Genomic DNA, 27541 nt, shown 5'->3' with positions numbered 1-27541 from the left:
GATACGGCAACCGTCGGTGATGGAAGTAATCACGAAGAGACGCTTGTCGTGGCTGGGACATCTGTTCCGGATGCCGCCAGATATTCCGACGCTTCATCCCTGTGGCACAATCTCAAGGCTTTTGTCGCCGTGGACAGCCCTCCTTCAACCTGTAGCGATGCCACAAAAGTGATCTATGCGCTACAGGTCTCGCATGGCGGGAGGCGCGTGATTTGGCCATGTACCTTATACTTTCGTGACAGGGTGAAATAAAAGTAAAGTCAAGTTAATTTATGGTCAACGTTAAACTAATTTTAATCAACTATGTTTTTTATTCACCGAATAAGACACAAGATTTCAGAATGTAATATTCTATATTATATCTACTGAATATACATAATTTGAAAACATCTTATACACACTATAAAAAATCATTTTGTAGAAAATAATACGACACCCGACGGGAATTGAACCTGTATCTGCTGGATTCGCGCCAGTATGCTTTTCCAATTAAACTACGGAAAGCTCTTATGTATTACATTATAACGCAATTCGACAACCATTTCATGTAACAACTACTAGTTAAAATTGTCGTAATTCAATAAGATTCCCGTAGCTTAATTGGAATCATGGTACAAAGCCGACAAAATCAGAGTAGGCTGGGCCAAAGTTCCAGTTTTGGAAACCATCAATTTGAGGTTGTCAACCGGTTCACATACCTGGGTTCCAATATTACAAAAGAGAACGAGGAACTGGAAGAAATAAAAGCCCGAATAACCGCTGCAAATAAATCGTACTTCTCATTGCTGCCCATATTCAAATCCAGAAATGTCCACAGAAAAACTAAGACGCGGCTCTATAAAACCGTCATACGCACAGTCGTTGCATACGGGTGCGAGTCATGTACGCTAAATGTGAAAGCAGCTGAAATGGTAGATTGCTTTGAGAGAAAGATCCTTAGGCGGATATACGGACCCATGAATGATGGTGGGGAGTGGAGAATTACGTACAACACGGAACTATACCGCTTATACCAAGATTCAAAACTCTCCAACTTCATAAAACTCCAGAGGCTAAACTGGGCAGGCCATGTCCAGCGCATGCCTGAGTCACGGATACCGAAGAAGATCCTCGAAGGAAACCCAGGAGGGAAAAGGCCAGTGGGAAAGCCACGCACACGATGGGGTGATAATGTTACAAAAGATGCCAACCAGATACTAAAAATCAGGAACTGGAAAAGACGTGCGGAGGACCGTTCCGGCTGGAGGACAGCGGTGGAGGAGGCCAGGGCTCGACTTGAGCTGTAGCGCCATCGAAGAAGAAGCTTAATTGGAAAAGCATACTAGCGCGAATCCAGCAGATGCAGGTTCAAGTCCCGTTCGTGTCGTATTTTTTTTTATTTGTATTGTATTGTTTTAATTGTATGGTTTATATATTGTATATAACATATATTTTTAACGTCGTAAAACATACTAATACATTTTTTTTTTTGCAAAATATCGAATTATATTGTTTTATTTGAACAGTTTTCTTGAACTACAGAGTTAATCAACCAATGAGTATAAGAAATCTAATTTAATGAAGTGTTAGTATATCATTTAATATATTATTATTAAACTTTACTGCCTATAAGCTTTAAGAGTAAGCTCGTTTTATAGCGAGTCAATGCACAGAGCTTCGAAAGCTGCACTAGCTTGCTAGCTGATGCCGCCCCCCGTCGATGCATGGAGTTCTAAAAATACCGTCAAAATGCTACTGCTTCAAACAGCCGCCCTATATAATTGGGCGGATGGCTGGCGCGATTTCACTAGCCTAGCCAGATCCTTCGCGAAAGCTTGTCAATTAGATTCAGTGCACAGACAACCCCGCAACCCCCAAATTTAATATGGTGCGTGTTTTCTCAATTATCATCCCCTACAATACATAACTACACAGTGGCGGTATTTCAATAATCGCAAAAGCCTTCCGCTTAAAAAGAATATTATAACCCCGTGAATCTTTAAATATTTAAAGTGATTTTTTTATTGAATTTTAGTGTATTTTTATGTGTTGCGGAGAAAGGGTTCGGTTATAATATTTAAACACGTGAAACACGCGCTATTTTTCCGCTTTTTATTGGTCATATTTACCACGAGGCCTCAGGTTTACGCAGCATATGGCCTCCAAGTGTCTTAAACGGCTACTATCGTATAATATTTTGACTTAGAATTCCGAAGAAAAAGTGTATATTTTATATACATAATTTGTAACAGCCTTAGAAACATATATTATATTAGAAAAATCCTTGAATTGAGTGTATTTTAGCCCAGATCTACCACATGCCGGACGAGTGCTTCATCTATAATTAAGCTACAAACTCAATGATAATGTTTCTGAGAGTGTTTCAAGTTATGATTTTCAACGAAGAATGTTACATTCTTAAATCCTGTATAATTTAATTTAATTCTATTTTAGTATATGTATTACTATTATTATTTAGCTAACGGTACTAAATACTGAATACTACCATACCTGATTACTGTACACCTTGAGTTTTGTATATTAATATTATTTTTTGAAATTCGACACTTCGTCGCTTGATAATTGGACTTGCAATAGTGTCAATGCGTCAAATTAAAATTACACAGAATGTATTATTATACATTTAAAAATATTATTATATGTCTAATAGATGTTTGTAAATCAGACAATCAGTAAAGTTAAATTCAATAAATGAATAGACGTTTCGGTATAAACTTGTCTCATTCATTTTTACACAATATAATGTTATAACAAAACATACTGAATAAAATAATATCAATATATAATATCATTACCTAATGCGTAGAGCAAGTGGCTAACATACATTTCTCGTAAAATCTGTTAATTCAAACTTCCACTATGCAGAGGCACATATGATCTTATTAGGATCGGACATGGTCAAAACAAAAATAATTTCATTATATTGCATTTTAACTGAAAGGTGCTACTAAACTTTAGCTGATTTTCAATCCTTTTCAAACGACTATCACTATGACATTGTCATACGTTAATTATTGGTAGCGGCAATTTTCATTGACGCAGAAGGCGCAATAGATACGCTAGAAATTTTAAAAAGGGCCTGGAAACGGTTCAAATCAGTCACAGAATTATTAAATTATATCAAAATCTTAAAAATAACATCGCAAATTGAGAGTGCAATCATGCAAAGCGGATAACAAATTAACTACAATATAACATTAAAAAGGGTGTCAAATCTAACCGCTCAACAAATTTATTTTTAATGTTTATTCAAGAATGATATTAATTATTGTCAAAATTGTCATATGCCGATGTTCGTTGAGGTTTTTTAATATTTGCTTATTTTTAAATTTTGTACAAATATATCATTTTTTTTACTTAATTTTTCTATCGAAGGGTTCTTTAAAATCGGTCAGTGCGTCAGGCCTTTACATCATTAAAACCGCCATCTATAGTTATTGTGTATTAATGTCTCTTTTCCGTAACAAATTGCGGTTCTTTCAGAATTTTGAACAACTCGAGCTAAAAGTGAATTTTTTATCAATTCTGGAAAAATTTTCTCTACCATAATATTATAAAGAAAAAATGAATAGTAAAGTTGTCCTAGAATTTAAATATAAGACAATAATAATGAGACTGAAACAAATTATCAGCGTGGTCCATTTTTTCCTAACTATCGTTTATAATAATATATATTTTAAGCATACTTCAACAGTTTAAGTGACTTTACTATTAAATTCAAAATTGGAATACAATATTAATAGTTTTAAGGAAATAATTGAAGCATGATTTTTTGTTTTATCAATTTACACCTCTTATTTTCATCACGAATTCATCAGGATCTCAATATAACCACACGTTTAAATATTGAAACTGTATTAATAATCTCATAAAATACCTGATAATAATTTAACTATATATATTTTTTACCACGTTTTTATTAGCTCGTATTCTTGTTTGTCCAGTACAAATCTGTTCTTGTTTATCCAACACAAATCTTGCAATCGATTTTTAACTAACTTCCCGACTAGCTTGACATTTGAAACTTTTAGAATATATCAGAACACGATAACAATGCATTCTTTTAATACTTTTAGCCATCTTTAAGCAGAATTGAATTAATTTTCAGTTAATTCTGTTTTGTATGGAAAGTTATTTCGGAAAAAATCCGTAAAAAGTAAGACACTATTATTGGATGCTAAGAGGGGTCCTAGCAACTAAATTATTAATATATACGTGCGTTACTATGGAAATCAATATGAAATGTCAAAATGACATTTCAGTATTCTATATTTATTAATACATAGAATTGTCAAGTTTATAAATGATTCAACAGAAAATTTAAAAACGTGGTATATAAAAAGTTTTATTTTATCTTGTAATTATTTTGTCTTTACCTTGAAAGGAAAAAAAAAACAATAATAATCAGTATAAAATGCATTTGTAATAATTATTAATAACACTTGTAGGGTACCGTACCGTAACTTGTAAGGTGATAAGGACAAGAATCCCAATATAGTCAGGCCGTGACACGAAACTGTAAACTTAGATCGTAGTGCTAGTTATTGCTCAAACTTCGAATGCAATATGATAAAATGATGATTGTTGCATGTTGAAATAAATGGTAATAATTTGAACGAAATTGTAATATTATATTTTATTTGCAGGATGATTTACCCCCAGAACAGATCGCCGGTAAGTCTTAATTTAATTTATTAAAAAAAATATATTCGGTTAATTCATTCATTCGTGAGAGACGGGTGAAATGACGAATGCGATTCGCTAGAATGCGGTCTAATATTTTCAATACCCATCCACACGACATAGTATCTAATGATTGCCTATAAATTTGTTCACGAGAAATACGGAAAGAAAAAATAGACAACGAAGAATTAGACTGTTGTTTTGTATTGTTGATTATTCGTTTTTTTCTTTACCCGCAAATTATTGATACAGAATTTGATACCCCGTTTACACGTGCATAGATTTACTGTTGACAGTGCGTATTATCGTGGCAATAACAAGAAAATGCACGTGTAAATACAAATTATCGTGCAAATTGCAAAATTGCACGTACGGATCAAAATTTTCAAGCGATAATTGGAACTTTTATGACGTATGCGCATACGCAGTAGAAAGATAGTGACGAATCTGCCGGAAAATATACGAAATACACCACGCAGAGCATTTTTGACGTTTAGCAATTTTCAAAAGTTATCAAATAGCACCATACAATGACAACAACGCGTCTTGATTACGCTTGAAGTTGAAGAATGAGATTGACGCGACAGTCAGCACTATTTCATGTAAGCAGTAAAGTCATTATTGCGTTAGTTTAGTTTACACACTATTGGTTTCCAGTAAATCTGAAAAAGACGCTATAAACTGTGAAGTTTCGTGAATATTGGTCTCATATTTTTTGAGTTATAGCCGAATAAACGGATAGTCAAAAATCACTCTAATTGTATTATTATGTGAAGCGCATTAGTTTCAAATCCCCCTAAAACGGTTTTTGAAAAATTTTGTGTTAATATGTATTTAGATGGAATTTTTTGTTACTTGTATGATAGCCAAAGATTGAACTTTAAAAAACGCCAAAAACCATCAATGATCTACCATCTCGACCATCTATGATAAAAAATAGGGTAAATTTCAAAACCTGCTAAAATAGTTTGGTGTGCTTTTCAAATACCCCTGAAATGAAAAGCCAAAACACTCTTTAGAATGTAAGAATTAAAAAATAAATACATAAAGTTCACAGATTAATAGAAATGAGTTTTTTTCATTTTTCACAAAACCACCTAAAATCGTTTTAGGGGCTTTTGAAACTAGGCGCTTCATAATATCACTGTGAAAATTTGATTCGTGTAGAGCGCCGTAAAACATTTATTATAAACATTTGAATTTTGAACACTCCAACTATCATTTTTCATTTTAAAAAAATGTTTCTATACAGCCGAGCTGTAGTTATAAATAAATCTTTTGTTTTTTTGACATCTGAATAGACTAAAATTTAAAGATTTTGTTGTTGCCAAGACGCTGACAAGCAGTTAATGTCAAAATTAGTTCAAAAATATTATCGCGCTGGCTGACATCTATTAGTTCTGGATCAACGACCCGAAAACAAAACAGTTTTAAAAAAATAACATTACAAAATGGTTCTACTTTAAATATACATATCCGGACCCGACAGTTAATGCGGGCTAATCGAAGAACACGAGTCTAGACAACAAACGATGTCGGGTGATTGTGTTCGTCAGCCGTTTGCCCAATACTGATCGGTAACAACATAAATTTTTCGATGGGTTAATCTCGCTTCCTTCTTCGACTGAAAAATATGCGTATTTGATAAATCCACCTTACCTCTTGTTGTCAGAATTGTATATTATATCACGAGGATCAAACAGTTAGCATTTGAAAATTTACACGAAATTTCTCTGACACTAATTATTTATGATTGATGTCTGACACTGTTTTCAATGTAATTACGGAATTGTGTCTCAAATACCTAAACAAATAATCACCTTGGGTAGTTCATGAATTCAAACACGATTATAACCACGACTGTAGTATATTTTTTTATCAAGATTTTTGACTTTCAATATCGTATGAAGTTTTCAATCAACATACCAAAATTCGTCAGCTGAATGCAGAACAATTCTAACTCACATTATTTTGAAGTTTTTTGAAACAGCCTACTTCAGTTATTTATTATTAATTTAGACAAGTGAATGCACCATTTTTTCATCAATAATCCTACTTAAATATGGTGTATAACAACTTACACTTAAAATGTCTTAAATGTAAATCGTAAATAAGTAATTCTTTTACGATTACTACATAGGTATAACCTCTATCGAAAGATTATCTATGTATTCCGACCAATTTAGTATAGTCAATAATAATAATAATTCATCTTGATATTTGACTTGAATTCGTCACGAGTAGGTACAATGTTCAGATAGCAATGGTGGAGTGGTGAGGTGAGTTTCGGATAGAGAGGCATGCGTCTACATACAACCGTTGTCGATCGAGTGGACTCTCCTTAGCTATCAATCGAGTGTAGTAGTGACGTACGAGTCTAAAGACATAGAGCAGTGCACGCCTTGATCCAACCGTTGTATATCTCTTGATTAGAAAAAAATATAATAAATATTTATTACTAATTAAATTATTGTATCTTTCTAATTCCGTATTTCATGTGGACAACGTCGCGGGCTATCTATAGTAAATACTATAATTAGTAATCACATTGAAAATAATAGTAGTGACAATACGCAGAAGACACGCATGATAAATTAACGTGTAATAATGCGGATATAATTATAAACAACGTGGCATTTTTTGAGGTTCACATAATGTAAACGATGTGAATTATGGTTTCACGTAAAAGAAAAATTCGGAAGTGTAATCGACGTGTTATAAAAAGTGCAGGACCAAAAGAATTTTGTGTGAAATATTAAATATTTTTACGGCGTCATAACTTTTAAAAACCAGATAGAAAATAAGCTTTCTTACGATAGCTTTAAGCTCTGGCGGGGAATCTCGCGTTTTATATCCGGCACGCTCAACGTATTTCGTCAAAGTCTGATCTATTTGACGGGAGTTATCCCTCGAAACTTTTATATTTTTATCCGGTCGTTTTTCGCTGTTGTTTTGAAAAGCTTCATGTTTCAAAGGAACATTTAAAAACATTATAAACATAGTGTTGTTTTATGATTTGAAGTTAGATATTCTGGTGGGTGGTGAGATGTGAAAATCGTGTCGAAATGAGAATTCACATTTGTACATATCTCACGCGATATTTTATTAACCTACCAATATTCAGTGCTAGCTAACCTGACTAAATGAAATATCAATATGTTAATGTATAATTTAAAAAGATTACCACAGTGTTTTCAACATATAAATATCTTCATAAATCAGATGAAGCGTACGCTTAAAAATATAAGTAATTTTTACAGTCCTCTTTAACCATAAAAATCTTGATAGCATAATACCAAATAGTGATATATCTCATAGACACAAAAATCATAAGGGAGTTTTCAAAATTGTCAACGCTCTAAAAGAGCCTTCAGACTTGTCAAAGCCTTAGATCCTACATAAAACCGAAACTGATAAAGATTAAGTAAGTATTTCTTTTTTCAACATTCATTATTCTTTTAAAATATTGTAAATTTAATACTGGTCAGTGGTGGTATTAATATACGTGAAGGCTGCAAGCGCTAAATGATTACAATTAACGGCCCACGTGCTCGTCGTAGGTCAAAATTGAGTTTTTATTGTATTTTCAAACCATGATCCTGTACACTCCTTAAACGTTGTAGATAATCTATTTATATAATTTTGAAGCCTTATTATCCTTTATAGTTATTTTAAACATTTGATGACTGCATAAAGTATTTTTGTTACATAAAATAGTATTCTTTTAAACCTCTCGCTCTAATGTTTTAGAATATAGTCATATTTCGGTACATAACTGTGCAGTGGTGTTAAGATTTTTTACGCTTATAAATTTTTAAACGCATTTATGAAACCATTAGTATAATTTATTACGAGATAATTTTTGTAAAATATTCACGATAAAAAAATATATTGATAATCTCTGTGATCCCAAATTTGACAAGAATTAGGCATTTTATTATTCAAAAAATCGGCAAGATTAACACATTTTAAGATGATTCTAAAGATTTTTATTATAAGCTATGTTTTTGACCATTCAAGTGTGATAAACATCTTATGAATAATGATTGCTTTATAATAATTATTGACCTAAGAATAAAGTAGTGTTTTTTTTGAAATACGCCATTTTTTTTGTCATTCCCCAGTGGTTACGCTACAACATACAGCCGTAGCCATAAATTGACAAATTATAATTGAAGTAGGGAGTAAAATGATATTGACGCGCGTATAATAAGTAGGATAATAAGGCTTCAAAATTATATAAATAGATTATCTACAACGTTTAAGGAGTGTACAGGATCATGGTTTGAAAATACAATAAAAACTCAATTTTGATCTTCGACGAGCATGTCCACCCTTAAAAAAAAAAAAATTTTCACTCATGTCAATTTGTCACCACCAAAAAGAATTATTCATTAAATTTATTTTCTAAATTATGTAGGTGCAAAAAAAAAATATTTCATTTAATTATTTAGATTTCACTTGAAGCCCCTTGTAAAATTTAGCCTGTTTTATAAGCCGCCAATGAATCTAAAAATACAGTAACGGAGCTGTGCTTTCAAGATCTTGGCATAATTTTTGATTCTTCATTATCTTTTCACTCGCATATAACTTCTACAGTTCTACGTGCGAGTAAGCTTCTAGGATTCATCATGCGACAATCTAAACTATTCAAGAATCCAAATGTCTTACGTTCACTCTACTCATTGGTGCATAGCATTCTTTAATATGTGTCGATTATCTGGTGTTCTTATGAGGTTTCATATAAGCTTATTTTAGAATGCGCCCAGGAGAAATTTCTTCGATGTCTTTATTTTAAGATATATAATTAGTTTCCTTTCAATAATACGTCAAATGATTATTTTCCGACTGCCTTTCTACAAGGCATGCTTACTTTTTACTCTCTAATCTCGTAGGTCTCTTCTGCTCTTGAAACACTTTTGGTTGAAACACACTCGATTATTCTGTTTTTGTCCAGCATGCACTTTTCCACTATCTCTATTTTACTGATGAGCCATGGTTTGCACGCATATGTGATTATGGAAAGTATATACTGGTTGGACAGTACGTATTAGAGACTATTAGGTACAGCTTGAGGTATATTAAAACCTTTGTCCTGCGAATATTTTCATGAAAGTCATTTATATATAGAAATAGACAGAAACCTTTTTTAATCCAATTTTTTTTTTATTTTTGTTATTAATAAATACTTGATGAAAAGACGTGGTATTATAAAAAGCTTTATTATCCTTAGTATTCCAAAATTTTATTGTAAGTCGAGTCAAAAATATGTAAAAGAAAATTACAAACAAAAACAGGGTACATATTATTAGAATGTTTGTTTTTTGTAACATATACACTAAGCTCATTCCATTTATTGTAACTAAGAATTATTATATATTATATTCAGGGCTCGAAATGGACCGGAACGCACCGGAGCGCCGTTCCTGCTCGTGAAATCGGTAAAATTATCGCTCCGTCTCGTAGAATAAATAATTTGACCGTCTGAGTTGGATTGGCCATATAATAGAAAATCTAACACACTTATTTTTATGAAGAAAAAAAATACATCAACTTTGATAACTTTACTATGTAAAATCTTCAGAAAACTGTCGAGCGCTCCGGTTCGTAAATTTTTCCATTTCGAGTGCTGATTATATTATAAAATCACACAATTAAAAAGAAAATTTAACATGGCCTCTACCATGTCATGTTTTATATTGTGCAAATAGTGCTTTTGTCATGGGATTTCACTGACCGAAGTAAACCTACATATTTTTCATCTCGAAATCGTCGCCTAGAGCTTTTCTTTTGATATATATTATTCTTTTCGAATTTAAAACAGAGTTTTACTGCTTTTTTCATATACTTAAAACTGTATTTTGATGAAGAGATTGTTTGTTTTTCTAATTGGTGCGCGTTAAATAAATCCTTGGCAATCACACTTTAAAAAAAAACATTTTAAAAGTTTTTTTCTCGTTTTAATTTTAGTATTTTCAACTGCAACTCAATCATTTACAATCATGAATTTAATATAGTATTCTTTTAATTGGCGGCAAAAAGGTGATTTCCGAAACCATTTAAATTCATTTTTGCTGTTTGAATAAACAAACATTCATTCATCAACCCAGTTCTAAATTTTAGTGAATAAGATATATTTGCGTTGAGTTAATTGATTTCGAAGATTGAACCAATCCAAATATTATATGTAGTGTTCGTATTTACGTTACGGTAGAATTATTTGAAGTAGTAAAGACTTCAGTTGATTGATTAAATATGGCAAATACTTACTGAAGAAAGGCCAAAACTATAAGAATATATACCAACATTGAAAAGAACGCTCTGTCTGTTAAAAACTTGCATTTTTTTTAAAATTAGACATAAAATACATACATTAAAATATGATTTATCCAAAAAAAATGACAATATAGAGAAAACTATTTGATAAAATAAAATTGAATGATAAACATAACCATAAATAACATGTATATTATTAGATCATTTAAAAAGCACGTGTAAGTCATTACATGATATTCAGCGTTTACTTGGTAGAAAATCATGATAATTTATTAAATGGGTTATCGTCTGGTATTGATCACATACTTATAGATATTGTGGTAAATACCGAGTGTAAATTTATCTTTCACTTTATATAAATATTTATTTTTGAAGTATTTAGATACAAATTAATTAAAATTCTTGAAATATAAATTGTATTAAATTTAAAGCTTCGCGTTTTGCCGCTAGGTGCGTCTAGTAAGCAAAGCATTCACGTTTGAATTTGAAACTAAACAGAATAAAATACAATATACTTCATGATAATATAATGTTAACATAGTAATATTCACTTTAATAATATGTAGGTACCTAAATAGGGTTATAATAATATTTGATGAAAAGCTAGATATATTCAATAGATTTATTTTTATTAATATAATTAATTATTATTATTAATTAATATAATATAGTTATATGACTTGCTTTTCATTTAATTCCTAACATTGGATCAGGTTTCATGATCGCCATGTTTATAAAAATGTTGTTGTTATTTTTCTAGTAACGTATCTAATGTGAATGTTGTTTAATGTGACTTATATCCATCGTCTCTTAAAAAACGATTATCAACGAAATAAACAAGTTATTTTTTTCAAATAAAAATAAAGAAATATCGATGTTTTCTTGGCAAAGTTATAATGTATTTTTTCCTCATTTAAAAATGTCGAAATTACTCAAATCAATATGTAGAATTTCCAATAGTAAATAAGTATTAAGTCAAATAATTATTTTAATCAACACCTGCGCGTATATTCTATACACAAGACTGCTTTTCGGATAGGCCTCTACGGAGGCTATCTAGGGTAGGTTTGTATCGAAATATTAGCACTTATTGTAACAATTACAATAAATAGTAGTCAGGCAGTGATACGAAACTGGTAGTGCTAATACTTATTGCTCGTACTTCGAATGCAACATGGTATACTGTTGATCGTTGCATATTGAAATTTGAACGAAAAATACAAATCGTAATTTATCGCAAACAGGTTATAGCATTGCATTGCATTCAAAGATAATAATAATAAAACCCGACATTACTATCGTAATTCGTAATTCAGTGCCACGGCATAAATTTGCAACACTGCCATATTATTTAAACTGCTTCAAATCTTACCGTTTTCTATTTACTGTATATTGATAACTTAACCGGGCAACTTTGGTCCATTTCCGATACTCGAAAATGATTACTTACTCGTTTAATTCTCAGCAGTTCAATAATTATTCCTGAACCAAACATAAATTTCATCAATAACAAGAAATTAGTTTTCTCTGTTATACAATGCAATCATAATTAGAAAAAATCTTCACCAAAGTCAAAAAATCCCCGGCGCCATATTCGAAGCAGTGTTTACATAGCAAGTATTATTTATAAGACGTTCCCAACATTGTACAAATAGAAAATGTATTTATAAAGATTTGTTTGTTTTACTTGAATCTTATTTAAAAGTTTGCACACCATATCTCATTGTTTATCGGGTAATATTTTTAAACATGTTTGCACGCTGCTGGAAAAATGTAGAGATTAGGGACATCAACTCCGGGATTTTGGGATTATGCGGTATTTTCGAGCCCGGTTCCGGGATCCCGGCATTGGTAAAACATGTAATATTGACATTTTCTCCTTGCGTAATATACATTTTTTACATTTAAACCCATATTTTTAGTATGATTTTATAGGGAGGTTTTCTAGTAAGTTTTGTAAAAACATTTACTTATCTCGTGATTCTTAGAACACTGATACGTTTCTTTCTTCACATTTACAATTTAATTATCCCTGGGATCTGGGATTCATGGTTCTGGATTATTAGGTATATATTATTATATTAATATGTATATTATTAACGATAATTCGTTGATACTACAACTCAACGTCTCTGTTTACCACAAGCTACTCCACTTCCTTATCATCAGGGATACTGCGTATCTGCGTCCAATTACGTCTGTTTAAGTCTTCATGTATTTTCTCTTCCGTTTTTTAAAGAAGAACCTTTTGGGTTATCTTTGATATATGTCATGTTTACATGTAAGGTGATACTTAGATAACTATACAACACGTCATAAATTAGCCATGTAGAATCTTCACATAAGCCTCTGAAGACCTTAGATTTGGAAGATATCTAACTTCCCCATATTCACCTTATTTGTAATAAGGCCAAACACTACGATCCGAAATAATATGATAATTAATGTTCCTAAAACCTTCCCAAATTTTAGGCATATCTGAAAGATGAGTTAAGTCCTTTTGCACATTTCATTTTAGTTATTTTGTTCTTTTGCGTCCCTTACTATATTCTATATTATGTTCATTACAGACACCATATTATAAATAATAAGGTAAAGAGGTAATCAGTTTGTACAATGGTCTCGGTTATCTAGACTGAACTTTGACAGTTGACAGGTACGATGACAGTTCGCATTGTTATTAATAAGTCTCTATGAATAATAAAAGATGGTGGCCATAAAAAAATCACCTAAAAGTATTTTAACTAAAGTGTACATACTTATATATTTATAACCTTGTAGTCTAAACCTGCGATCAATTATTTTTTTATTACTTGTTTTCACCGTTATTTTCTTTTAATGCATTTTTTTTATTTCTGCTACTATAGATTGGATTTATCTAATTAAACGCAATCAACGTAAAAGTGTACGTAAATAAATTAGCTATTTTTGTCATAAAACAAATATATTATTACCTTCATATACTTGTATTGTATCAAGCTTATCATGTATACCTACCTACATTTATATGGACGAAGTTTTTTTTTATCTTGCCAGCTGCCTATGGTGTATATTTTATAGCTTTAGCATTATATTGTTTTTGCAATGTATGACGTCATATCGTAAAACTTACACGAAGCGCCATTTCTAACATATGAAAATGATCACGGCAAGGAAAGATGTCTGCATGAAAAATGATGAAATATAATTTGCTGCCGTAATTAGAACTGGCTGAAAATACTACATGTATATTGTAGGTAAAGGTAATAATATAAACCATCATTTATATGGTAAAAATAAATAATGCAAGTTTTAATGGTTTAGGTACCCGTAATAAGAAACGTCATAATTTAAGTTTACATAATTAAATGATTCCTTTGGGGCCATTTTGGAAACTATTTTTTTGAAAAAGGAATGCTCAATAAAATTCATTCCAAAACTAAGATATAATTAATTGCCAATATGTAATCTCAATGGCGGATAATCGCATAGCTGTGGAACTTTTTTGAAATGGGGCTTACAAACCCGTCAGAGCTAAACCGCCCCATGCAATAATTGTATTTGTATGAAAAATTATTAGAAATTACAAACATCCATATTGATCGTGTTTTGCAACGTCGGTTTCATCGTTAGGCATCTATGGACACAGTACGAATACGCATGCATCTTAGGTGCTTGTATTACATTTTAGAATTAAAATAACCCATTACTTATGCGTGTAAAATATTACATTACTTGTAAATTTGAAAAACAGATTTTAAAAAATCACTATCAAAATACCTAATAATTGGAAGTGTTCATCTCACTAAAAAATAAACGTTTTTCTTTATTTATGCTAGCAACACGTGCTGTGTGATAATAGTATTACAACATAATATTCACATTAAAAAATAATATATCCTGCCAATTCTCTCATCGAATGAGTCCGCATTTTAATGACGCTAAAAAAACATTTCTCTAATTCTTAATTTTTCCCGCTGTGACATGATTGTTGCCGGGATCATTACTTTTCGTATTTTATTGTGTTGGCAACACTGCATGATAGCTATCAATTTCGTTTTCCAAGTTCAAAACTGAAATCTCTCAGAGATTTTCTCAATAGTTTTTTAAGCTTTCTAAAATGATTTCGGCGTCTGTGGTATTTTTATTGATTGTTTTCGTACATGTGGCATCATTGTTTCCCAGGAAGATGGCGGCCTGACGTGTTACAGTCGATTTCTATTCTATTTTTAAAAATTCGCGCTTTTTCATAGCTTCGGTTTCAAAGCTTTATTAAAAAAACAACTGTGCCATAAACAAAGAACATTAAATAAACATGCCTCTATGTTTACAATATCGATTCGAAATTTGTCTAATATTTAATTGCCAATAAAACTTCACGCTACAGCTATAGCCGTTTTTTAAATATCTGTAATACTTCCTCAATAAATATAGATTAAAAAATAGGTAAATTATTCTAATTTCGTTCATTGAAATAACATTATCTTTGATTTTTCTATACGGAAGAGGTTTAGTTTTTTTTTTAAATTTACGATTTTAACACATAAAATGGGGTAAAACTGATCCACTTAAATGAGACTGATACATATATTAATTATTATATCACTATTTTCATCCCAAGATGGAGCATTCAGCATTGTGAAGCTTAAAATGGACTTTCATATTACATTTACTTTCATCTTTATACAAAAAGGTTTTCTTCAACATCCTTGGGTTTGGCCCATTTGGTGATGTTACTCATTTAATTGGCTGCAACCTAGAATTTCTATAGTATAAAGGAGATACTCCAATGAAGTAAGTAATGAAAGCCATGGTGATTATTTATTTTCTTCGATTTTACTTTGAGTAAGCAGTTTTTTTTAATATGATTGTGAATCTATCCGCTCATGTAATTGTTCGGTTATATTTTTTTTTTAATTTGATAAATAATAATATATCATCATTGCAACCTAAATAGCGAGATTCATGATGATACAGTTCCTTAATCAATGCCATGTAGCCTGCATATAATATGTTTTCCTCCTTATACAGTAAATTAATGTTATAAAATCTTCCAGCGCATATATTCTATACACAAGACTGCAAGCCGCTATCGGCAGCTATCGAAAGTAGTTTTTCATTTTTTTGTATCGAAGTATTAGCACTTATTGTAACAATTACAATAAGTTAGCCATCTAAACAGTCAAAACTGTCTATCTCGCTCTAAAATTTATCACAACCAAGAAAGGTGCTGTTAAAACATAGCACTTATTGTAACAATTACAAAAACTTATTGTAATTTTTACAATAAGTGCTAATACTTCGATACAAAAAATGAAAAACTACCCTCGATAGCTGCCGATAGCGGCCTACAGCAGTCTTGTGTGTATAATAGATGTGCTGGTTTCCTTATTTAAGTATATATTAATGTTGTTTTCTGCATATGCATAACGTCATTAAAAGATAAACTTATCAAAGCTCTCCCAAATTCTGGGAACTCATTGAGGAAAATGCTTCATTCACTGTTTGAAATTCGAACAAGTGCACAAAATAATAAGCCACGACATAAATCAAAACACGCGCAGTTTCCCGCCAAATCATTTTCATTTTCTTTGCGAACGTGTTCAGTTTAAAATTACATGTCACCCTGTTGATTTGGGGCCGGCGAAGCGCGGGAAATTTTCTCGGAAGTTTGACACACGTCATAAGTCGGAGTAATAAACTGTGTATTCATCATATTATTAATATTATCATCTCTTCCCAATATATTAGGAGCGGCACTCTACATTATGAAACATGACATTTATTTTCTTAAATATTATTTTTCAATAGACCGAAACACTTCATGACGGTTTGTCAGGAAAAATTTGAAAACATAATTTATTACTTGTAATAAGTTATACAATTTATAAAAAAAAACTGACAGTACACACTCGTTCTTCTTTTCCGTTCTTCCGTTCCGGACACGGTGGTTTTGCCTCCATGCTCTGTCAACTTTCCCAAATATAATCTCCGACTCGCTTATGTAGCGAATTGCAGAATGCCGATCACATCCTGTCCCCACATCATGTCGGTTGAAAGGTAAGAGCTTCTCATCTCGATCCGACCCTCAGTTGAACAGGTCGGACATTGCGACTAATTTTATTATCTACGAAGGAAAATTTCTGAGGTTTTTTCTCATCGAGGATAAACGACGAATCACGCCAACCAAGATCTTGGGAAGCTGCTTCTGAGACACTCTCAGTACAATTTTGAAGGCGCATAACGTTCGTTACGCCACGGTGTACGCCCGCATTACGGATGGTGGTGGAAGGAAAAGCATGTACACAATCGTGCGTATTAAAATCTAAAAAAAAAATTTTTCAGTCATTTTCGACGTTGTTTAGGAAAAAGGGCGTAACCCTCGATTTTTCGAAAAGTGATTTTATTAGATATTAACAATGTATACAACTAAATACACGTTCTATAAAAATGAAGTAAGCCACAAATGGCGAATTATTATCTAAATTCAGGTTTTAATTGAGATTAATTAATTTTTAATTTATTGAAAAAAGCATTTATCCTCAATTTAATGATTTTTCTGTAATAACGTCTTTAATTATTATTAGATCAAAAATATATTACACCAAATCATCAATCATCATATACCCAATGTCTGTGCCTATTTTTTACAAAAATATTTAACTAAAATCTCTTAAAAAACGTTTTTTGCCTCTCCTGTAAAATTTGTTCTGTGAGGGTTACGCCCTTTTTCCTAAACACAGATTAGGATATATTACATTAAGTACTTACATATAGACGTAGAGTGGGCAAGCTAAATTGTATTATATTTCTTACAAATTAATTATTTACAGTGGTAATAATTTAATATGATATTCCACCTTTATGTCATTTTAATTCTACCAAATCACACCGTACCACATTTGTTCATATACTGAGCAGTACTGGGCAACTAGTGCATATATTATTATTATTTTGACATCGTCTTTATTTCCTCACAATTGTGGCATTTCTCGCAGTAAGTACGGGCCGTTGCCAACTACTCATTGCACATTGAACCCCTCCCAAGAAGTGGGCAATCCTCAGCTCCCACAGCTGTTTCTTAATCAATTTCAACAGCCATCTCTACATACCTATGTATCGTCCCCGCATTGGTTTAACCATAGACTATAGATACGCAGATTATCGATGCTACGTGAAGCGATTCACCACGATTTGCCAGCGACACTTTTGGAAACTAACTTAAAAATATGCAGACCTTTTATCTTACTCTAGCGCGTGTCGCAGAGATTATAAGGGTGCCGAATACTTTCTCACTCCCACTCATGCATCGTTTTTGTTCAGGCCTTGGTTTTAACAATATTTATTACTCAGCAGTCAACAACAGCGTCTAAAAGTTTATTATTATTATAACCAATGACATTAATATGGACGAAGCATCTGAAAAAAAAATGACACTCACTTTTTTGTCGGGTCTGCTGAATGGCATAATCTATTCTAACGCCATTACAATAAAGGTGATAGTGCTATAAATTCCCGATGCTTTTTGTCGGGTCTGCCGAATGGTTCGGTTCGAACGGGTTCGCTCAAATTAACATTGACACTAGAAATACTGTTCTAACGCCATTAGAATAAAGGTGATATTGCTATAAATTCCCGATGCGTGATATTGCATAATGGAATTTGCGTGACGTCTACCTATACATGTGCGAATGTCGCTATGCGCGAATTTACTTGCTAGCTACTGTACTGAGTATGTTGTCCATTATTAATGTCATTGATTATAACATATTCACACTGTCACGCCCCAATATCGAAGCATAACGCAAGCGTTAAGTCGCGCCATTTTCCTTGGTATATCGCTGTTGTGGCATAGATGCAGTGTCACTGTGAGTAAGAGGGTCGGCCACGGCGACAGAATCCGTGCAGGTATACTACAAGGGTGCGGAGTGTCGCACTGTCATCCGGACCACATGTCCCAGCCACATGAACAATTAGTATATAACTACCTAAAAATAGGACTCTCGTATTTCATATGTTTTTTTGGCATATAGTGAAAACTTAAGTAGGCACCTTGAAAATTCAATGAAAGAAAAAGAGGTCAGAAATAGTTCAACATTTTTTTTTTAAATTAATTTCAAACTACTTAATATTTTTTTGTTCTTTCAGCGTAATAGCCACCATGCACATTTAGATATATATATATAGAAATATAAAACTATCAACAAAAGGCCTATGTAAGTAAGTGTCCATTTAGTGACGTCGCTGTCAATAAGTGGATTATGCTGGTGTGCATCTGACATCTAAATAAATAAATTTAAAAAATCATGACCGTGTTAAGCCACACGCATTCGATAAACATAACGTAGGACGGAGGTGAACATCCTTAGTTATACCTGAAGGGCAGATATTTATCGCTAGACTCAAAGTGCTGAGAGCTGCAAGAGTGTCTGGGTATGAATAATATACCCGTGGAAGTGTGCGGAAATCCATGGTTGAAGCTACCAGATGCTATAAGTAGTAAGCGGGGTAAATGTGGAAGTCAGAATTCTGCCCGCCGATTTAAAAATCAATAAGCTTTAATTAACTATTTCTTTTATTCAACGAATAATTCACAAGATTTAAGAATGTACTATTCTAATTATCGAACATATATAATTTTGAAAAACACTTCTGAGAACATAATATATTATACCCAATAGAAAAAAGTAAGACACCCGGCAGGAATCGAACCTGCATCTCCTGGGTTTCCGCTCCGTCCGCGCATTGCTACTAGGTGACATACTAATTACGACAAATTTTAACTATTGGCCTTTTAATACCTGCTCATAAGCGCTCTCAAGCTATTATTGGCAATCGGTTTTTGTTTTGAGATTTTTTCTATTGGTTATAATTTATTATTATTTTCTCAGAAGAGTTTTTCAAAATTATGTATATTAGTTATTATGAATCTTTTTTTCGAAACGGACCCTCAGATCATTTTCCCGATATCGAAGCGGGATTTAATTAAATCCCTCGACGTTATTACGGGGATCGCAACATGTGCATCGTTTCAATGAATGCAGATCAAAAGCGCATCACAATTTCCAAGTGACGATTGCCTGGCCCGAAATAGCGCGGCTGTTCTGATATGTCCACCGCCGAGACCGATGACCTGCGCGAATGCATTTCGGTTTCTTACAGCGGCTTTCACTACTTACAATCGCTTGCCAATTGACAAATGCGATTCGAGCGACGATTACGAGATTCAACCAGTGACGTCCCTAGACGAAATGCCGCCCATAGGCATCGCCAAAATGCCGCTCCATTTTTATACAGTATTTTTATCATCCTTTCATGACTCCAATATCTAATAAATCTGTTGTATGGATACATTACTAACAAAATAATATATAGGTAGGTACCATTAAAACATACAAAATGAAATTTAGATATAAAAAGCGAATAAGGTTTTACGAGGTTATATTATGTGGTTGATATTTTACACACATTTGGTTTGTACCATTAAATTTTTCAATACACAGATTTATTATTTCCACACCATTTTTACTATGCTATTTTTGTAGGCATGTAAACAAAATAATTTTAGCTATCTCCGCCGAATCTTAGGGGTACATTGAAACGATCGCGTTATAAACACCCGAGTTCGTGAGTAGATACAGCAGCCTTCGGTGATTGAGGTAATCACGAAGAGACGTTTTACGTGGCTGGGCGATGTGTTCCGGATGCCACCAAAGAGTGCGACACTTCGTACCCTTATGGCACAGCCTCAAGGCTTCCGTCGTCGTGGCCGACCCTCCCTCACCCTGCAGTGGTGCTACAAAAGCGATCCACACGCTGCAGGTCTGGAATGGCGAGAGGCGCAAGAGTTGGCGATGGACCGAGGGAAGTGGCGCGAACTTGTGCTTGCCATATGCTTAAATGCTGGGTCGTGACAGCGTGAAAGAAATGAAAGATGTCTATACCAAATACATACCAAATGATTCTTCTCGATTTGCTCAATCTGCCTACCCCCACGGGACGTCACTGGATTCAACTGAGACAGAGATTCGTAACTAAAATTGGTGACAGACATCGTCGCCAGGGTGGTCATTAATTACTGTCGAGCTCGGTTATTACGATCACGGATATAGCGACATCTCGGATGTAACGAGGAAACATTCGTTGACTTAGATTTTAGAGTTTATGATTTTCTCCATACATTTATTCACTTTTATAACGAGCTCCTTTTCGGATATACCGAGCTAAAATATCGTCAATTTTTTTCTTAAAACTGTTAATGTGTGGATCGTTTAAAAACATTTCGACCCTAAACAATAAAATCCGACCGGACAGGATACCGCCGGGTTCAGATTACGTTTATGACACTAATTGGTGGTTTCGCCAACAAGATTGAAAAAGTATCCACGCATATGGTTGAAAAAAAAATCCAAGGTTTTTGAAGTAAGTAGCTACCTATCAGTGTTCATAAAAATAAACAACTTCTTTTGTAGTTTATGAATGCCATGCTTGTTTCGGGGAAAAACTCTAATTGTGTATTTTTGTTTGAATTGCGACTTTTTGTGTTATGTGACCGCCATGGCCCCCACAAGGGGGGGGGCTGACAGGGCTCTGGCCTGGGGCCCGGGCTTAGGAGGGGCCCAGCGTGATGGATCGACCAGATAAGTGAGATAAACGCACTTTAAAAAGTCGCTCTAATAGTAAAAAACATATTATCGCGGCGCTAGTTTACTTCGTAAGTATTAACATTTTAAAGTATGTGGTTATGCGATACAATTTTTGATTATTGTGTGTCAATACTCGACAACTCCATAATTAAAGTAGATGTTTTCAAAATTTCCAAAAACTCCAAATAATTTTACCTCGAACACCATTTGGAAAATTCTTGTAAAGTGTCACATTGCCTTTAACATTAGCGATAGGTAGGGGGACCCGCCAAAGATTCTAGCCAGGGGACCCGCTTCAGGATGTGGGGGCCATGGTGACCGCTCATTTAAAAATACCTATTCTATAACATAACGAGTAACGCTTATAACGAGGACATTCAGTCGGTCCCATCTTCTCGTAATAACCAAGTTCGACTGTATATTTAGATACTGAATAGCTATTTATCTAGACCGTCCATTCAATAACGATTAGTGATGATTATGCCAATGATTTTTAAACTGCTTTGTTTCACGGCGTCCTAAAAATATCAATTAGTATGATGGGGGAGTCTGTTATGTCTGTGTCTGTGTTAAACTGTGTCTGTCATGACACAGTTTCTCAAAACTACAAACATATTTTTTTTTCAAAATTACAATTTCTCCACTCTACTCTATAAAAAGGTTTAACTAGCTATATCTGTTTATTTAACCTAATCTCCGACTAGATTACCTACACAGAACAGATACCTAATAAATAGAATTCCGATAGGCAATATTCAATACACTACATTTTGATGCATGGTTTTGAATGTGTGAGTGTCCTAAAAAAATTAAACACGCATTATGCACGGGGAATAGTGTGTGTAATACACCAATATTAAATGAGCGTCAATGCATAAACCGTGTATAATTATTAGTTTATCCCGGATTATTCGTTACTCGAGATCGGTTACCTGATACTCCTTACCCGTTAGGTATTTCAGTTCCCATTATTTCTGAGTTCCCTGGGTACGTACTTCTTCTTCCAATGGCGCTAATTCTCAAGTCGAGCCTTGCGGATAGTCATGGAGAACTGCGTGTCAATTACATTTCATGTCTCCTTCTCACTGATTAGGTCATAAAAATTATCATCGAACGCGTTTACGTAGAACGCTCGGACATCAGTGTCTTCAGAGTGTTCACTATGTACCGTCTGACTCGCTCCTGTCTTCACAGCGTTCACTAAAGAAGTTGACTAGATGGAAACGTAGTTTTTAGATATGAAATCTGAATCAGTCATGATGCATGCGTATAAAACGTCTTCAACTGCAGTCTATGACTCGTATGTTTCAGGTCAGTTGTAAATGAACGATGCATGTCTACATGCGGCTCATTTCATACGTCGTAGCCTCCCGACTGCGCGCATACATCCAACTGTTGTCGATCTACGGGTATTCAAGTGTGATACTAACTTACGTATCTAAATTCACTGACTAGATCTTAATATAAATATAACGACTGGGTAGAGAGACACGCGGTAAGATCCAACCGTTGTATATCACATTGATTTGAAAAGCAATAATGGCTGGATAAATTACATTACAATTGAATCAGTATATTTTTCCATTCTACATTATTGTATTTAATTTTTTAAATGGGTTATTACTTGTATTCACCACATACATATTCTTTCTACAATACGTCGTGTGTGAGCTTTTCCAAGTTTTAGAAAAAGCTCACCGAGTAAGTACAATACGTGTCGTAAAAACAATATTAATAATATTTGTGGTACCTATACGAAATTGCCAAGTGTTAAGTGAGGGCTATAGCCTGGGGGCGCGAGCTAGGGGGTGGGGGGCGGCTTCGTGGTGGGTCGATCAGATAAGTGAGATAAACACACATAAAAATTTGAGCATATTAACATTTTTTAATATGTAACCACAACCGTGCGATGTAATTTTAAATTATTGTATGTGTAACTGATGTATTAAAATATTCGCTAAAAATAATACCATTAAGTAATTTTAACTCGAACACCATTTTGGAAAACTCTACTGAAGAGTGTCACACTACCTTTAACCCTAGAGATATGTAGGAGTGTTCAATTCAGGATTTGGATAAGCCATTTTCGAAATTATTATGAATTACTATCAAGTTAACACTGAATTTTTTGAAGTTATTAAATGTGTCTATTCCACGCGGGTGATCTCTATTATGTTATACATTGATTTATGTTAAAAAATACACTTGAATATCAAAGCTTTCATCGACGATGACTATAAAAACACAATAATTAGCATGATTTGTGAGTTTCATTCTGCCGAAACGTAAATATTATTATCATCACTATCAACCTGTTTCAGAACGTCGACCTCGCAAATTGCTTTTGAATGTCACCTAATCACTCTATTCGGCACACAAACGATGTCATTCATTTCATTTGTTCATAAAAAAAATTATCATTAAACAGGTGAAATCTTTTTGAAATGTTGCCAGATCGTAAAATACTTCAGAGAATAATATTATTCTTAACCTGCAGGAATCGCAATGTCGACGGGTCAACCGGCATGGAGTACCTAATGTTAGACGCCATTTATAATCATATTAGTAATATCATTATCTATTACAAAGCTGACTGCTCTTCTATTGGCAAAATTTGAAACACCTCTGAAACGTAGTTTTTAGAATTTATTCATACAAGCGATCGGTAATTTGAATTCACCCGGATAGTAAAAGATGTTAGTTAGAATCCCATTCAGTCCAAGTTTCCTTTCTTTTTTTCGAATTTATGAGAAAATGGAATTCTACTAATTTCTTTTTGGTTAATTCTTATCTCATACCATTGTCAACAGACAAGGGTTTGCGTTGTAATAGAATTTGCTAAAAAACTCAAATAGAAATGGGCTGGAAACATAGCTCAAATAAGGGACAATCGTTGGACAAATTTGGTCATCCAGTGGTATCCAAGAGGTACAAAACGTCCCCAAGGTTGACCTAGAGCCCGCTGGATCGATGAAATGATAAAGTTCTACGGAAATACGTGGCAACGCAACGCACGTGACCGAGTCGTGGAGTCAGCTTGGAGAGGCCACCATCCAGCAGTGGATAGTTTCAGGCTGATGATGATGATGATGATGATGACCATTGTCAAGTCTACAATTAATTGAGATTTTTACTAGTTTAATTTTACGGCAGTATAATACTAATATTAACTGCATAATATATTAAATTTAATCACTAACAATAATTTGTAGTATTTTTTTTTATACCATGTTCGATTCTAAGAAGATCATGTGGGACTCCACTTGTTCTACCTATTAGGTCAAATCTCTGGTTCAAAATACACATGTGATTTTTATACCAGACGCGGGATTCAAACCCGGGATCCACGACAAAATTTATAGTAGGGATATAATCTCATTAATTCTGCCAAAACTATATAATAGTAACCCAATTTATCTTAGATGTTTACGTAAATATTTATTAATTTACTTATAAACACAAACATACTAGAGTCTTATATAATAAAATGTTCGACAACCATATTAGCTACCTGCCAGTTCTAAAACCTAATTTGTAAAATCGTCAGCTGAATGCAGAACTATTTATTCTAACTCAAATTTGATGAAATAACCTACATCAATTATTTATAATACTTCAATAATTATTATTGAAATTCGTTTTTATTAGTTTAAGCGTTGGCCTATAGCGTCATGGGTCCCAGGTTCGAACCCTGGATCTGGCAAGTAGGTATACATATGGTTTTTCAATTTGCGTAAGAGTATGGACCTAATAGGTTGAGCAAGTGGCTGACATCCATTTCTCGTAAAAACAAAATATGTTAATACAATTCTCCACTCTGTGAAGGCCCATATATTATGATCTTATTAGGATCGGACAACGTCGGAAAATTAGAAAAAAAATATATAAATACACTGGAGAGCACTGTATTTAGTTTGGTTATTTAATTTAAAAAAAATATTTTTATCCGCAGGATTTAACAAGAAATATTATTATGTTTGCTTACGAAATTGTAATGACATGCTTTTGATGCTTCCTACTGTTTTAGAATGAAAAAAAAACAAGATAGAAAAATCGCTGACTGATTCGTGACATGTTCCTGCTGTCAACTTTTAAATAATATTACAGTTTTTGTATTTATGTTATGTATCTTTTTGTTTTCCCAGGAAAACTCCCGAGTGATGTGAAACTGCCCATTTTATTTTTATTGTTAATTCACGTACAAGCGGTACAAGTCCAAAAATAGAGCGCGTACTAAGTACTAACACGGTGTAGAAATTTTCTAAAAATATCTCAAAAATGCCTCATGCGGCAGTTGGAGTGTATTTTTATAATTGTACACAAGCGGACGCGTTCATTTCTGGTATGGAAAGCTTAAAAAAGAACAAACAAAACGAATAGAATTACTGAATATACATAATTTGAAATCATCTCGTGTATATTATATACACACTAGAAAAAAGACACCCGATGGGACTTGAACCTGTATCTGCTGGATTCGCGCTAGCATCTCGTGTCTTATTCGTTGAGTGAAAGAAATGGTTTATTAGAATACAATTACTTTTGAAATAAAAACAATTGAGTTGCCTAGAGTTCATAACTGACATATTCAAAAAATCGAGTTTTGAGATAATAATAAAACCACCAGAGCACTGTTTTTTGTAATTAGAAGAAAAGTATTGAACTCCCTTGAATATTAATGAGTGAGTGAGTCGTTTTACATTATGTTTTCAAAATATATATAATAATCCTACGGCTGCAGACACATGGCACACTAAGAGAAATATAACTCCCTGATTGGTTAGAAAGACCTTGCTGACAGACTCAGTATTCATTGAAAAATGTGAGTTATGACACCAACAGTTAACTTTGTCAACATTTTTCACATGGTTTAAAGTGACTTTTGATTGCCAACTATTTTTTTATATAGATTAATACCCTTTGAATCACTTGGTATACTTAACTCAAAAATTAACACAATTGCAAAATGTGAGTTATGACTCTAGGCGACTCAATTGATGTTACTTATAATTATGTCAATATGTGTCATTCATACAATATGATGCTACCCCCTAAGTGGGGATGGATCTGATATTATTTGTGACGTGAGAGTTGTAGAAAATGTGATGTCACAAAACTTACAAATTACAAACTCATTTTTTTGTAAGAATAAAGTATTCCGCGAGAACCAGGGAACACAAAATGAATGATTAATGAGAACTGCCCTATCTTATTGAGTGTGGTAGCAGTTTTGAAGCTCTGATTCGCTTTATTACTGTAGGCTATAAAACCAAGGGACACAAAGTGCGACGGATATCCTGTTGAATTCAAACTTTAATGCATATTATATGAGAGACATAACTATGTAAAATAATATTTTGTAACATGTCTTTAAGTTTATTTCACATTTTTCCACGCTCGAGATCCGTTGTACCACATCCCATTAATTTTGCTCCCTGATGAGAACATTATACTGAAATCAATAATAATTTTCAAATGATTTTTTTTTTAGTAAATGGGAATTACCGTGATTTTTTTTAAAACGTATTTGTATAGATAACTTTTGACAGTTTCTCCCATATTGGCGAGTTATTCTAGAGTTATTCTATTTATACATCGTATAATTCAATTTATTTCCGAGAACTTTTTAACTTTGGCGTTCTGAGAATACATATTATAATATAACTGAATAGTCATTCCGACTATCTACTGTAGACTGTTTTAAAAGCTATAAAATTAATACTTAATATGAAACAGTAAAAAGCATTTTATTGATAATTTTAGAATTTTAATTTGATTCGTATGAAGCTTACTATAATGTAACAATATTATACCATTAAAAATTTTAGTAAATATTTATTTATAGTTTTCAAAATTACAGTGTAATAATTTTGTGTGTACGAAAGATAAAGGAAGATATTATGTTTCAAAAATGAATAGTATGTCAAATTAAGCATAATGCATAGTGCACAAAATGA

General features: G+C 33.1%; 1 protein-coding gene across 1 annotated transcript in view; it reads left to right on the top strand.

Moving 5' to 3' along the window:
• Positions 1-1767: 1767 nt before the first annotated feature.
• LOC147064945 (troponin C) overlaps positions 1768-27541 on the top strand; it is a 40882-nt gene continuing 15108 nt past the window's right edge. The window contains exons 1-2 of the mRNA XM_085958340.1: positions 1768-1867; positions 4647-4674. Coding sequence (XP_085814466.1) covers positions 1865-1867; positions 4647-4674 — 31 coding nt within the window. The 5' untranslated portion in view covers positions 1768-1864. The remainder of the gene's footprint in view (positions 1868-4646; positions 4675-27541) is intronic.

This window comes from Rhyacophila brunnea, unplaced genomic scaffold, assembly GCF_057557595.1.
Source record: "Rhyacophila brunnea isolate RB1 unplaced genomic scaffold, BYU_Rbru_1.0 scaffold_7, whole genome shotgun sequence".
In the NCBI taxonomy this organism is placed as follows: Eukaryota; Metazoa; Arthropoda; class Insecta; order Trichoptera; family Rhyacophilidae; genus Rhyacophila; species Rhyacophila brunnea.
This window is presented reverse-complemented; position numbering and strand designations above follow the sequence as displayed.